The sequence below is a fragment of the Ambystoma mexicanum genome, chromosome 4q (assembly GCF_040938575.1).
Source record: "Ambystoma mexicanum isolate Mex_15411 chromosome 4q, UKY_AmexF1_1, whole genome shotgun sequence".
NCBI classification, from domain to species: domain Eukaryota; kingdom Metazoa; phylum Chordata; class Amphibia; order Caudata; family Ambystomatidae; genus Ambystoma; species Ambystoma mexicanum.
Window position 1 is genome coordinate 969,202,238 of NC_090928.1, and position 14,721 is coordinate 969,216,958.

The window sequence follows — 14,721 nt, forward strand, 5'->3', positions numbered from 1 at the left end:
TTGCTACCAAATTGTCCGCTCCCGTACGAGTATCCGTGTAATTCAGCAGATGTGGGAAGCGATGACCATCTTAACTCACAAGTCCACCCCGTTGCAAAGCTCATGAGTACATACATATTCCAACAGAGAGGATAAGGTGATCCGATTCATGACAAAAAAAAAAAAAACTTGAAATTCAGCGGGTGTGGTAAGTGTCTTAACTCCGCACCCCCCCCAACCCCAAATACTTCTGTGATATCATGTATGTGCTCATGGGCTTTGCAAAAGGCTGGGGATGTAGAGTTAAGATGCTCATCACTACCCACATCTGCTGACTTTCAAGGGTTTTGTTGCAATAAATCCGATCACCTTAACATCTTCTCAACCAAAGTGTTCAATGAATTTCAAGGTTAAAATGTCCCCTAGGAAAGGTAGGCGATTTTATACTCTGAACTTCTGATAGCCTTCCCCCACATATTCTAGGACTGGTAGTATTTATTATTCTAACTCCAGTCCTAGAATATTTGGGGAAAGTGCTTGATTTTTGTGGGAGTGCAAATTCTGGGAACTGATGCTCCCCCCAAGGAACCTTTTCCCAGGCGACTGTCACTGGATACTAATTTAAAGGGTGCTGTGCTATAGATTTTCCAGTACCAACTAGCCATGGCCTTCAGCCATTGTCACTCTGCATGTTGCATCAACAAATGTAAAAGAGCCACAGTCATACCCCTTCTATGGTACCTAACCAGGTCCGATTAGCCATAGCCCAAGTACATGGCCAATATCCTCAGGGTCCACTGCCCAACATCCTTTCCCAGTGGCCCACTGGTCATGGCCTTTGGCTGGGTTCGCTGTAAATGTTGCACCAACTATTCCAAAAGACCAATATCCCCTTGCCCAGTAGATGCGATTCCCAACTCTGTGCAGGTTGAAAAAACTACTATTGGCAAGTCCCAGAGGTCCATAGACTATTGATATCCCTTTATTCAACCCTCTTCCTATTTCTGCAATAATTTCTCATGCCAACTTCATTACTGCCATCCTCTATTCCCGCAGACCTAATTTCCAGTAATCACTCCAGCGGTAGTGTAACATTTGCCGATTCCCACAGTCATCTTACATTTGCCATTTAAAGGGGTAACAGGAAAACCCTAAAAGTCTTCCCTATTCTCACTTCCCTACCTTGTGTTTTCCCTCCAGGACCTTCTTCCATTACCCCTTGCACGCTCGGTTTGCACAACGCTTTTTGTCTGAGCGGGTTTTGCAATGTTACTGCAATAACCACTCAAGATTGCAGTGGGAATCTTTGCATGAGCCAAAAACATTCCCAAACAGGCTCCGGAGCCACCCCACACTGTCCATGTGGTAGTTTCCCCATCCCACCTGTAGCCAGATATTGATTGCCCCTTCACTCAAGTATCTATTATAATTATGTTATAGCTCAAAGAGCTTTATCATAATATACAATGATACAAATAGAGTACAATCCAAACACAAATAAATAAGATTGCAAATTCCGAAAAATACCAATATCGTAAAATGATCATGTAAAATCACAAGTCGAAGGCGGGTAAAAGTCGTACCAAGAAATACCATCATTAAATACAATATTCAGATGCATTCATAGAATACTAAAAACTAAAAAACAGTGGTCCTAAAAGCGCAAAGTACTAACATTATAATTCATGTAGACAGTTCATTGCTACAAGCAAAGATCTCAAATAAGTTAGGATGACAAACTAAAATGAGATCAATCACGCCATTCACTAATTATTTTCATCCTAGAAAATTAAACGGTTTAAATTTGCACAAATTATTTCACTGCTGTTTCAAATTAGATTTTTTCTCTCCATATATTGTAAAGTGCATTGTGCATTGACTTATGTCCAGAGTTAAAACAGTAGCGCCAGAAGAATTCGGCCTTGATCGTATTACAATCATGAACAAAAGGCCCCAGCCATTTCATATACAAATCCCCAAGTTACTTTACACTTCGTCAGGATATGTTGGGCTGACTCAACCACAATAACGACAGCTCTTCGCATCTTTAGGAATACACTGCTCAGGCCCAATAAAAGCCAGAACTGGTAGTTTACCTATTCTTAGCAATAACAAGAAATGTACGCAGTGCAGGGGGGAGTACAGAGGAATAGGTAGCCTTGTGGTGATTTGTATTTATGGTTGAGTAGATCAATCGTGATGCTATAGCTGGAAGGTTTGGCAAGCTGTGTATAGTTCTCGCATCAATCCCAATGTTCAAGTTTTCTAACTAGTTTCCTAGACCGGTTAGATAGACGGTTGTTACAAACTGCATTTCAGGAAATATTTTCAAAAGTCCGCAGGTACAAGGGAGGACAAGTTGGTTACATCTGTGATCGGCAATTGTTGTCCCAGTAGATTTAATACGGGAGAAACCGGTGCCTTGCAAGCCTTTGGAAAAAGGAGACTTCTCCTTTCAATTACCTTACCGGACAAAGAAGTGAGACCCAACTCAAGACATTATTTCCTTAGGGACACTAGAGCCCAACCCAAACACTCTCTGCCAAATTTTCCCTTCAAGGACATTCAGCCATGCAAGGTTACCTAGAGGAAGAAGCATTGCCTATACATTGTCAGTACACCATTGAGGCTGAAACCAGAGGCTGCTATAACACATCGTTATAGCATATTAATTTTCAATATTGCCTTACATTTCCTCTCTGCTTTCAACTCGGAATAGTCAGCCTTGGAGGTGAATTCGACTCCCAGATATTTATAGCTGTGCACTCTCTCGAAGTTCCCATTTATTATCCTGGGGATCGTCCACCCTCTTATGCAAGTGCATTAGCTTGGTCTTTTCTAGATTTAGGACTAAGTCGTGTTCCAAGGCGTATTTTTGCAGGACTTCCATAGATTGTTTTAGTCCTGCAAAAGTGTTATCAACGATAATGAGATCATCAGCAGAAGACAGTCAGAAGACTTTTTCCCCCATTAATTTAAGCGGGCATGTCTGGGACGCTTCCAGAACTTTAGGAAGTTCGGATAGGTAGATATTAAACAACAGGGGTGCAAGGAAGCACCCCTGTTTTACTCCTCTAGTGGCAATTATGGTCACAGAGACCAGGCTGTTGTTTTTGAGTCTAGCTTGGACTAAGGTGTTCTCGTGTAGCACCATGATTGGGTGTAGCAGGTTGCATGGGCATCCAAAACGGGGCATCTTACCCCAGAGAGCACTCCTGTTGACAGTATCAAATGCAGCCTTGAAATCAATCAAGGCTACATAAAGGCACGGTGGCCTTTGGTCTTAGCCGCCTTAATCAGGTAGTTAGTCAAATAGCCACAAACAGTGGGTAGTACCAGCATCCCGCTGGAATCCCCTTTGGAATTTGCTCAATATGTAATTCGATTCAACCTACTTGGCCAGTCTCTGCAAAAATGTTGCCGGTAGAGTTTAGCGTAGCGAGTAACCTGAAGATCTTTGGCCAAGTTCTTGGACCTTTCTTATGGATGGGGTGGGGGGGGTATTAGAATCGAAGCCTGCCATGAGAGCGGAATCAACCCTTTGTTGCTTACTTTTGTGAATAAGCGATATATCATTTCCTCCCAAAAGGCTGGGTTCTTTTTTATTACCGTGTTAGGTAGTCCATTCAGATCAGGGGCTCTGGAATCTTTTAGCGCTGCAATTTTCCACCTGATCTCTTCGCCAGAGAACCCGATATATAACTTGCTGTGGGGTAACGAGGGATTGTCACTGGGGATGGTGGGGTCATATAACCAATTGCTAATATGACTCAACCACACAGATTCCCCAATACCACATATCTCCTGTTGAGGTGTAGTCGAGCAAAAAAAAAAACAAAAAATTCCACAACTTTCGTGGATCCTTGGATTGAGAGACAGCTACCTAATATTGCCATTGTGCCGTTCTGCCAGTGAGAACCCCATCTTTTACCCATCTTCTGTATCTATTTGTACAGATAGATATCGCCTGGGACATCCGCAAGGGTGCGAGCAGAATTCTAAATCCTATTTCATTCCTGCCTCACAGCTTTTTGATTTCTCGAATGTCCCCATCAAAGCGGTATTTTTTATTTCCTCTGGACAACAGAGAGTACTGGGTCTTTTGTACGGCCAAGGTTCGGGTACTATCTTTTATTTTTGCCACAATACCATCCGCTGTGAGGCTTTTCACCATGGAGAGCCAGTTGTTCCCTCTGCATACAATAATAATGGCTTGCCTTCCCAATAGCCTTGTCAGTCCAGCATATCGTATCCTGCAGCCTGCAGTGTTCCTTTCGAATTGCCCAGTCTGCCTCCAAGTGTGGATGGTAGGGTTATTCCTGTGTATAGTGTGGGAATGGCATGGTCGCTAAAGATCATGCCCGCAATCTCTAACCTCCTAACCTGTATTAGAGCAAGAGAATTAGAAAAGACGTAGTCGAGGGTAGATGTCTCAGCACAAACCCTCCAAGTACTTTTTCCAGGGATGTCGCCCATTACTCTTCCATTAAACAAAGAACAATCCAATTTGTGTAAATAGTCAACCCAAATGTTCCCCTTATGGGAGCCTCTTTCACCAGTAGCAGATGTGGACTTTTAACAAACTGTCGTTCATTTCATAGGGACAAAATCATTTACCAACCTCAACATATATGTCGGCCCTTTCGTTCCGACATTGGACATCTCCAATAAGCTCTAATACAAGATCTCTTCAGTTACGCTTGCAGCCTAGTGGATCGTAAACAGCACCAGCCTCCCCATTTGTACTTCTGGATACCACCATTAATTACATAAGGGCTCCGAATTCTTGCTGCTTTTAGATTTTTAACTCCAATAATGAGGCCCCCACAGGGGCGGCCTCTTGGACCTTTATTAGCCTTTACTTGAAAAATTTGGAAGCAGTCAATCAATTAATCAGAACATAACCAAACGTCCTGTAATAGGAAGATATCTTTAAGCAGCAAGAAATGGCCAGTTCTCAATTCCCAGAAACAGGTTTGTTGCTATTATTGAGGACCAGCCAGTTCAAGATACCCAGAATATTGTCCTGTAATGAGGGTCAAACACTGCCGTTGCCACCATTAATGTCAGCTATTTTGGCAATATATTTAAACGCATCAAACTGCTAAACTGGTTTCTGGATAGGAGTTTCCTCGCAAACATCTAGGTCATATCCCAGCTCAGAATACCGATCTTTGAAGGATCTTATCATTTGGGCCGTTTCGGTGGTACTACAGTAGATTTCTACTGAATTGATATTTAGAGTCCTTGATATTGTAATTGCATTGTTAGGTTCAATATGGTCAAAATCTTTAGTGTTGAGAACCCTCAAGCAAAGAATTTTTTGTGTCAGTGCCAAGAAAACTCCTCTATTAATATGTGGCAGCGATTTGGGTTTGCCACAAATTTGCTTTCTAATTGTGATTGTTTGGGCAGATAAGTCGAGGCTTCAACGAAGGTTGCACCCAAGACTGTAGGGTTCTCCTTTGGTAGACCGTTCCGAGTGTGGCAGGACTGTGTTAGGGCAACAGGGATTTTCTGAGGACATTGCTAAATTAGAGGTGGAACGGGTTATAATGGGGGTGAGGGTGAAGGATCAGGGGAGATTCCGCAGCTGCATTCACATCATTTTGGGATCTATCGTTTAAAACTCAGCTTGTAAGGGTACCCTTTGATTTCCTTTTTTTCTTACTATTTCCATTGGTTTTGTTTTTTAGATTCTTAACAGTTTCAGTAACTAAGTCCTCAGGAATGCTGCCGCCCATATGCATTTGACCAGTAGATCCGTTATTTGTCATTGCCTTCAGGGAAAGTCATTTTCCTACGTTGTTTCCGGTTGAGGAAGATGGTAGAAGTCTTGCTAGGCAGTTCGGCTATTTCCTCCACCTCCACATCAGTGATGGCGACCTCTCTCCCTATTACAGAACTCGCTAATTAGCCCTCATCCGGGGCCAAATTGTGGGACATAAAAGGGACGGCTGCAGCAATCAGTTCAGCAAGGTCTCCATCTTCATTAGGTTGAGGAATGCTTCGACTTGCCAGCACCAAGACTTCCCCCAAGATCTTATCACACATCTTCAGCAGTACTTTCATAGCATACTGCAGTATGGGCAGTTGGGCTGAAGACAGGCACTGATGTCCCATATGGTCGGTTATGGTGGCATCCATTTCCCCAATCAACCAGAGGACACATATTAGGCGATGGAGAGAATCTATTACCCGTCTCTTCCGTTCCTTCGTGCTTGTGTACCGAGCTTCTTAACAGTTGTGTCACCTCGACCCCTACCACAGTTGGTAACTTGTTTTGGGCCTGTGACCCCCCCATGGGTTGGGAGGTGTTGGTACAACAGGTCGTTGGGGGAGAGCAAGTCGCAAAAGGAATAGCATAAAGCTAAAGCTATTTTCGTCTCTTTCTTCCTCTGTGAACGGGCCTTTAAGAAGTTTATCAGAAGACGTGAAAGGAGGTTACAATCCCCTTAAAGCCAGAGTACCATTCATCTCTGTGGCCAGTGGCGACACGCCATTTTGTCAAGACCTTCAAGTGAAGAGATGCAAATACTTTACCAGCCACATCGAGTAGGGCGATAGGCCGATAGTTCTTTGGATCTGACCTAACCCCTTTCTTAAAGATGGGAATCGCCACCGCTGTTTTCCAGGACGACGGAACTTGTTCTGATTTTTTGACGTATTCAAAAAGGTCATGTAAAGATATGGCCCACAATTTTGGATCTTTCTTCAACATTGCGTTGGTCATCCCATCTGGGCCTAGTGCTCTGGAGTTACTAGTCTTTGCTATAAACTCCTCAATATCTGCTAGTTCTGTCCCAAAACTTCCTGGAGTGGTGTTAGTCAGTGGCTCTCGAATCAGGGTCTCCTCTTTGATTTCAAAAAGCTTCGAAAAATGGGATACCCAGGTACTGGCTGGAATGGCGTTTATCATTAGGGCGTCTTGTGAAGCATACATTGCATTGATTATTTGCCATGTTTCTGCTGACTTTTTAGTTCTAATCCTAAGAGGCACAGCTTCAGAATCACGTTGAAGGAGCCACTTCTTGTGCAAGTACACCCAATTATGATATTGTTTTAGTTTTTTGGTGAGAAGTTGCGCTTGAAGTGAGTGATCTTTCTTGACAGTACATAGTTTGGGATTAAGGATCTTCTTTTTGACCAATTCCAAATCAGAATTGTGACAATGGCAAATCTTTGTCTTCCCGCTGATCTTCTGTACCACAAAATCGTGCAGCATAATGTAATAAGCAATTGTTTGCTTCTCCGTCATGTCACTTAGGAGCTGTATTTTAGATCTTAAATTTGTCAGTGAGCAGACAGATACTCGCCCCGTTCCTTCCTGGCGCCACTCATAGGCCCCCCCCAATAGAAGACCCTTTGGTTTTTACTCAGTGCTGCAGAGGTTAATCTAAGCTAAGCTCGCAGCCATATCTTCAACTACCATCCTTTTTACTGCAGGGGTCATATTACGGGACATAAAGATGTAGTCCAAAATGTGTCCACACTTTTTCCCTTTTTTCTAACTTACGCCAGAATGTCACCCTCAGTGTGACCGTTCAGGATGTCGATATCTCTTAATTTCAGATTATTTCGCCAATCTCTGCCTTTTATCTTTCTGCAGGACTCGCCGATACTGCTTCACTTTGGATAAAAAGTCTATTTTTTGCAAAGAAATGACAGTTCAAGTCGCCACAAATGATCATACAGGGATCTTGCCACCTCTCATGTTGGGCCAGAAGTTCTGATATTATTTATGGTGGTTCACATGTTTTCATTATCTCAGGATTCCAGTATAGATTGAATACGATCAATACACTTTGTTGGTCATTTTCCCCTTGGCTCACTTCCTGCGTTATCATCTGAGTTTCTGAGTTATGCTTTTCTATCCGCAAGGGTGTACATTTGACCCTGTTTTTTTATGGTGATCAATAGACCCGACATGGGTCTGCCTTTCGGACCTTTGATCGACAGATTTAAATAGATGGTGTAGCCTTCTAATACGGGGTATCTCGGAGCCACGTTTCTTGGAGACAGATCATATCGAAGGATTTTCGAAATGTAATGCCCCTCTACCGAATAAGTGAGCGAATCCTCTGGTGTTCCAGCTACCAAATATAAATTTGTTTGGTGAGGCGGATCCTTGGCATTATGAGGGGCTGATTTTCTCCACCAAAAACCCTGCCAGCCACTTCAATCTTCATTTCTCTTCTTGGTGATTGTTGTGTTATCAGCAGAGGTATCGATCTCTGCCCTCTGACCCCCCCCCACCCTCACTGTGATTTTATTAGTTGGATAAATGTCAGTTTTGTGCTCCTGCCCTCGTTCACCACCATTCCCGATTTGATCTTTGGTCTCCCTCGCTGCCTGGGTTTCATTTCGGTCTTCCTGGGACAATGTTGTTAGAGTCTCCAGTTTCATCAGGTCAAAACCCATTGGTTGCAAGCGTGGAGCCTCTTCCAGAAGAAGTTACTATTGATGAGGAGGTAGAGTATCACCTTATCGAAACCTCTCTTCCTCTGGGAACTCAATTTCCAAGTCATTCGATGTTCGGAGCCTTAGACTTGGAACATGATAGAAGAGGCATAGCACATTAGCTCGATTCAGAATCAACCCGTCGTTCAGATGTAATATTCTAATAACAGGCTGTTACACGTATGTGGGGGGGGGACTTTGCGAGGAACCCTTCTTTAATCTATAATCGGTTATTGATTATGGATTTAATGGTTATTGCCGTATGCATCGATTTTGGCAATCTGCAGCAATTCCCCCCTTTTTTGCTCCATTGTTTTAAAAGGGGAGTGATTGTGCCCCTCCTAGATATTTTTCAGTATTATTCACCTGCCTCAACAATTCGTGGCTTCTCCCTCTTGATTGACGGTCTATCTCCTGTTCATCCCATCTTCTTTCATCAATCCTCGCTGGCTTCCCTCGATTCGCAGACTCATGAACATCTATAGTTTTTTCATCAGTAAACCATGTTCTCTTGATCTCCGTGGTGTTCAGCCCCGATGATCTGTCGGTATTATCGCCAGCGTCCACATGCCGTGGGTATCTTTTTGAGAGTCTCCCCACCTCACTTGTGGGCCTGCTTTAGTAGTTTCATTTCTGGTTTCCATCATCAGAATTTTTCTATTTTGGTTTTGAGGTTCCCCTGCGGGATTGACTTTGGCTAGACTTTCTTCACAACCTTTTCCAACTTCCATTACTATACTCTCTGCACTCCCCGTACTGGCGAAGTCTATCTTGGTTAGATCATTCTCTGGAATTATTGACTTCAAACGATTCTCCTTCTGTCACTGTATACGTAGAGAGTTCCAACAGATACTTTTCGTCAGCTTCCTCTGCCCTCCATCTTGTGTCACTCATTGTCTGTGTCTTTTGATTGTGATTCTGTTCTTTCTGCTCATGCACTGCCTGTCCAATAATATGATCTTTGGTGTGATCGTGATTTTGTGGTATAGTTAAGTTTCTAATAAAGGAACAGCTTCCATTTGATCTTTGCTTTGGTATTCTACTTATATTTGTTGTCTTTTTCTGGGGAGCTTCTTTAAATTGTGATAGCCTTAGATGTTTCTTATCTGGATTCCTCGGCTTTGGTGCTGATTGTGCAGACACTTCTTTCGTGTGTCTTGGCTCTTCCTATTTTTTTTTAAGTTGTCAATCCTTTGTTGCACTTTATTGTTCTGATCAGATGTTTCCTCATTCTGTGCCCCATAACACTGGATCTGGTCGAGTTCCCCTGTGGTCTCCCAGTATCTTCCTCATGTACTAGTGAGCTTTCTGGGTTGTCGACTACTATCCATCGTGGTTACTGGGTCCTGAGGATTAACCGTCCTTGTTGGCTTTCCGGCGGTGACTCAAAGTAAAACTGAAGGATGCTGGTGTTATCTGCCTTGTCTGTCAGATGCTCTATTGGAGAGTTTCTTTGCTCCTGTGGCATCCTGGATTTCCTCTTCTTGTTCTGGTCTTTAATGATGGGCTCTAGTATGGCATGCCAAAGTTTAGAGATACAAGCCAAGCTGTTGTCCAAATTATTTTGAATAGCGGTTATGAATCTTTCCAACACCATTTTAGCATGCATCACTGCTAGGATGGTAGTTCCATCCTTTAGTTGGTCACAAGTTTCATGAAGTGCCATGGTGGAGGCTAGAGCCGCAATTGTGTAAAGGTCCATTCCCTTTGACGAAGGAGATTAACATCTATTTAATCTGGAGTGCGCTCTGTTGGCCTCATAGGCACAGTAATCATAGCACAGTTTGCAGTACTGGATACCAGAATAATGCATTCCTCACTGGCCGATTCAGTCCTTGATCTTTTCCAAGATCCTCTAGGCCTAGTGCCACTTGTCTTACTTGTAGTTGTCTTATCCTTTTCCTGCCACAGTGAGTGTCCGGAGGGCTGCATGTTTAGGTTGTTTCACACTGCAGCCCTCTGGTAAAGCAATGCTATATCAGCTGCCCACGCTTCTAAAGATTCCTTTGTCCTGTTCGAGGCATCTAACCCCGTTGTCACCGCAGTGATTTTCCGGTTAGGTGGCTCAACCTCCCCAATGATGTACGCTTGTTTACTCACCCCTATTACCTCTCGGTGTATTGGCGTAGTGTCCTTACCTTCTTTGGGGCTAACATCTTTAGGGGGGACTGCGCCCAGATCAATAGCACAGATGGTGATCTCCAGGCAGGCTTGATCCGAGACCTCTCCCCTTAATTCAGAGACCTCACATGTGCTTTAAATTGCTGACTATTAGGCTCGTGGTTGACGAGCCTGGAGGTTTCGAGATGTTTTTTTTACTGGTTGGGAGCTTGAGCTTCTTTGTTGTGCTCTGCACCATCTTTCCCATTGCCTTCTGATTGAATATTGATTTCAGTGAGGTTTGTGGGCGTTTTGAAATTGTTTGCAGTACAGTTCTTACTATGGGGCCCCTCTGGACCGGGCAATTAATTGATGCAGACTCCAGTTCAGTGGCATGAAGGTTTCCGTTCGCTGAAATAAACGGGTAGATCATAGCGGGTTCCAATAGTTCAGATCTACCTTCATTCGAATTAGATAACTCGTTTCCTCCATTTGAGTGGCGTTTGTCTTTCTTCCGCCTGCTCTTGCGTGGTATTACGAGGTGGTATACTCTCCTGACTTGGCCTTGGGGATTCAGAGTTGGGAGTGGCTCCATGCCAAGTGTAATCATCACTTGAGGGTGAGGGGAGGAGGAGCAAACCCTTTGTCCAAGCTGGATTTGTCCCTGTTGTCGTTGCTTGCGCAACTCCCACTATGAATTGGCCGGGCATTCTGAAATGTTCATTGTGGCTGAGTTCAAGATGGTGCCAGCTTGGTGATTCACACTACTATTGTTACTGATATTATTGTCATAAGTTAATAAGGCAGATGTTGTGGAGGTGCCTCGTGCCTGTTGACTATCTATAAAAAGTGCTGTGCTTGCTGCTATGCACACTTGAACGTCAAATGGGCATGTGAACTCGTCCCTTGCCAAAGCCCCACTTTGGAGGTGCTGGTGAACAGTGTAAACCCCACCTTTCCCACTGGGAGATCCATTCACCTCACAGCTTGCCAGCGGCTGTTTCCACACACTGACCAAGGGCAACACAGCAAAGCATCTCTTAACCACTCATCTCCTCTAAAGAGACTACTGTGCCAGCATCCTAACTTGTCTCCCCAACCATGCTTTCTGTCCTCTCAACAAGATCATTAACTTCGCAACCAGGACTCTTTGAACTCCCTCAGTTCACACCAAGTTCCTCGTAGCTTCACTAGGCAGGATGGCTGACAACGCAAAAAAAGGGCAGAGGTAAATTTCCCCTGGTTCACAAAACTATCCACGATAAGGCGCCACTGTATCTATCCAACACTACAAACCTTGTGATCTCTGCTCCGTCTCCTCGACTAACCTTTTGGCTCCTCGACCTCCCTGCTGATTGTAAACACCTAGGAAAATGCACTTTCCACAGTTACCTAGAGTATATCAGTACAAATCGAGGGATTCGGCAAAGACCAAATAAGGTAATCATTAAACAGGAAAGGAAAGCCAACAGTCTGCAAAGAGAACTACAGGAACTGGTACAGAAAGTAACAAGAGAATTGAACTTTAACAAGAAACTCAACAGATTAAAGAAGAGGAATGTGAGAAGCATCCATCTGGAAAGGGAGCCATTCTCCTGCCCTTAATTTGTTAAAATAGTGGTAGGGTCAAGTTAGCATTAGTTTGGATAGCGGACCCATTCATTTGGACTTTAACTGACGACTGGCAAGCACCTTAGTTAGTAAAATAGGTAGGGAATACCCCATAGCGATAGGGAAAGTTAAGCCTTATTATTATTCTCTAATAAACACATGTTAGAAATGTCCTCAGAGTGGCTGCGTCCTCATTTTGACTCGCCACAAACTCCACCAACAGAATGAATTAGCCATGGCCATAAACTTGTTTTTCTTTCTTGAAGAATTTAAACAAACGGAAAATTAAGTGTGGATATGCTATTGCATTACCCAAAGTGGGATGCCACTGATTATAATCAACATAGCATAATATACTTTTGATAACCAGCTCAGTTTTCCAATGACACATTTAGGAACTTTAAAGAGAATAGATTTGCTAAAGAATTGCAATGCACAGTACAATCTTGAACAACATTCTTACCTGCATGATCATCACTCATGCAGGATGCAGCTCCGTTTTCCTGCTGGGCTACAAGCGTTTTCAAAATTACTTGTGTAGCCCCTAGTCGCGGAAGAGTAACGTGTGTTATAAATGGCAGGTTATTCTTCTTGGCAAATCTCTGACTTGTTTCTCTTCTTTTTCGGAGAAACCCTCCTTCTGGAAACAAAACAATCCATTTTCGATCTCGACTTCTGTAGTATTTGTCTAGATGGTCCTTGAGAAGGATTAGTTGTTGGTCACGATAAGCTTTGCCCTAGAAAAAGAAGCGAGAGTGAGTTAATATTGCAATTTTTTGTAGGTTTATGGGCAAATTATGCATGTAAACATAAACGGCAAGTAACAATAAGGAGAATGCTAGTCACAGGGTATTTCTGCATGAAGCCAGAGGCCCAAAACTGAGGAGAACAATTTGCAGCCCCAGAACTGTGCCATGGCTTAACACATCTAGACTGAGTTACTGAATGTGGTGCTATGCGGACAACACAACTCATTTTCAGGCTCCCTTCTGCCACCTCTTCTCTCATCTTTGACTGTCCGCCATCCAGGAGTGATGTGCCACCAATGATCTCTGCCTTAATGCCGGTCAGTCAGATTCTCCTCATCAGCACATCTGCTCCTTCCTTTCCTGTCACTCTGGCCGGCCTCTCTTGGCCCTCTCCCTGCTTCCACTTGCAAGGCTAAAAACCTCAGGGTCATCTTCGACTCCACCTTTTCCTTCTCTCCCGACATCTCTGACGTCTCTAAGAAGTCACACTACTAGCTGCACCTCCTCCGATGTCCTTCCTTTCCTCTCCTTCCCCCAGAAGCTCACAGTCTCCAGTGCTCTGGTTCTCTAGAGGCTGGACTACTGCAACAACCTCTTTCTAAATCTACCTGCCTCTACTCTCCACCCTCTGCTACTCATCCAAAACAGGACTGCGAGAATTGTCCTTGGCCCCAAGCGCATGGATCGTCTCTCTCCAGGACTGAAATCTCTGCACTGGCACCCAGTGGTGGTGAGGATTAAGTTCAAAACCCTCTGCATTGTCCACAAGGCCTTCTGTGGCCTGGGGTATCAACCCCCTTCAACTCCCTCTCTTTCTAAATGTCTTCCTACTCGAGCTCTTTGCTCATCCGCTTCCAACTCCCTCAGAGTTAGTTGCTTCTCCAAACAGCGAGTTGATGGTCGATCTTTTTTTTCTGCTGGGGCCTCCCTCTGGAACAGCCTCCCCGGCTCTCAAACTTGACAATTGCCATAGTCCTGTAAGGACAATAAGGTAGGGCATGATGCATCGCAAGATGCAGATTTATAAGCAGCAGCTCCTTACAATGTATTTAAAATGTACGGTTGCTTTCCATGGTTACTCACATTGGAAGCACTGTGTTCTTGGCCACTACATCTGTGTGGCCAGGTGTCATGCACACAGTATCTATGGCTCATATAAAGGATACAGGTCTACGACCACTTAAAGGATAGAAGTGATGAGGATATTCTCGGATCCTTGACTAAACAGTACCGGCTTGAGTGTAGTGAATTCAATTTAGACCTTCCAAATGATGTCTCACACTAACTGGAATTCACAGCCAGAGAGAGGAATCACTGGAAAAGGGCGTGGAGCAACAATTATACGGCAACCTATGAGAAAATAAAATATAATTAAAGTATGTGTAACGCTATTGAATCTTTAACCTATTCAAGAAAGTTCAACACCACTAACCTGTTGACGTGGAAAGAAAGAAAATGACCAGTTCTGCCAGAAACTCCAAGCAATCCAGGAATATAACAACGACAAGGAGGGAAAGTTAGTATGAGATCTAATCCCAAACCTCACGAGGGTCACACTAGATATCGGGTTGGTGCACCCCCGGATAGCATCCACCAGTCTTGTGCACTTGTGATATTTTGGAGACAACAAATGTGGAGTTTGACGGAAGAATATCCTTGCCCTTGATATTAGGAGTGGTACTGAGGAATAGACATTCAGAACAGAATAGGCTGGCTCATAAACCTATAAGCATAACTTATAATTGGAACAAAGTCTTTCAATAATAAAGAATGGACGGACGTCCGGTTAAACTACTTTGGTGTTCCAGTATAAGAAAAGGAT

The 14,721-nt window shown here is 43.7% G+C and overlaps 1 protein-coding gene across 1 annotated transcript in view; it reads right to left on the reverse strand.

The window, feature by feature from the left end:
• LPGAT1 (lysophosphatidylglycerol acyltransferase 1) overlaps positions 1 to 14,721 on the reverse strand; it is a 784,790-nt gene that overhangs the window by 265,201 nt on the left and 504,868 nt on the right. The window contains exon 5 of the mRNA XM_069608524.1: positions 12,614 to 12,887. Coding sequence (XP_069464625.1) covers positions 12,614 to 12,887 — 274 coding nt within the window. The remainder of the gene's footprint in view (positions 1 to 12,613; positions 12,888 to 14,721) is intronic.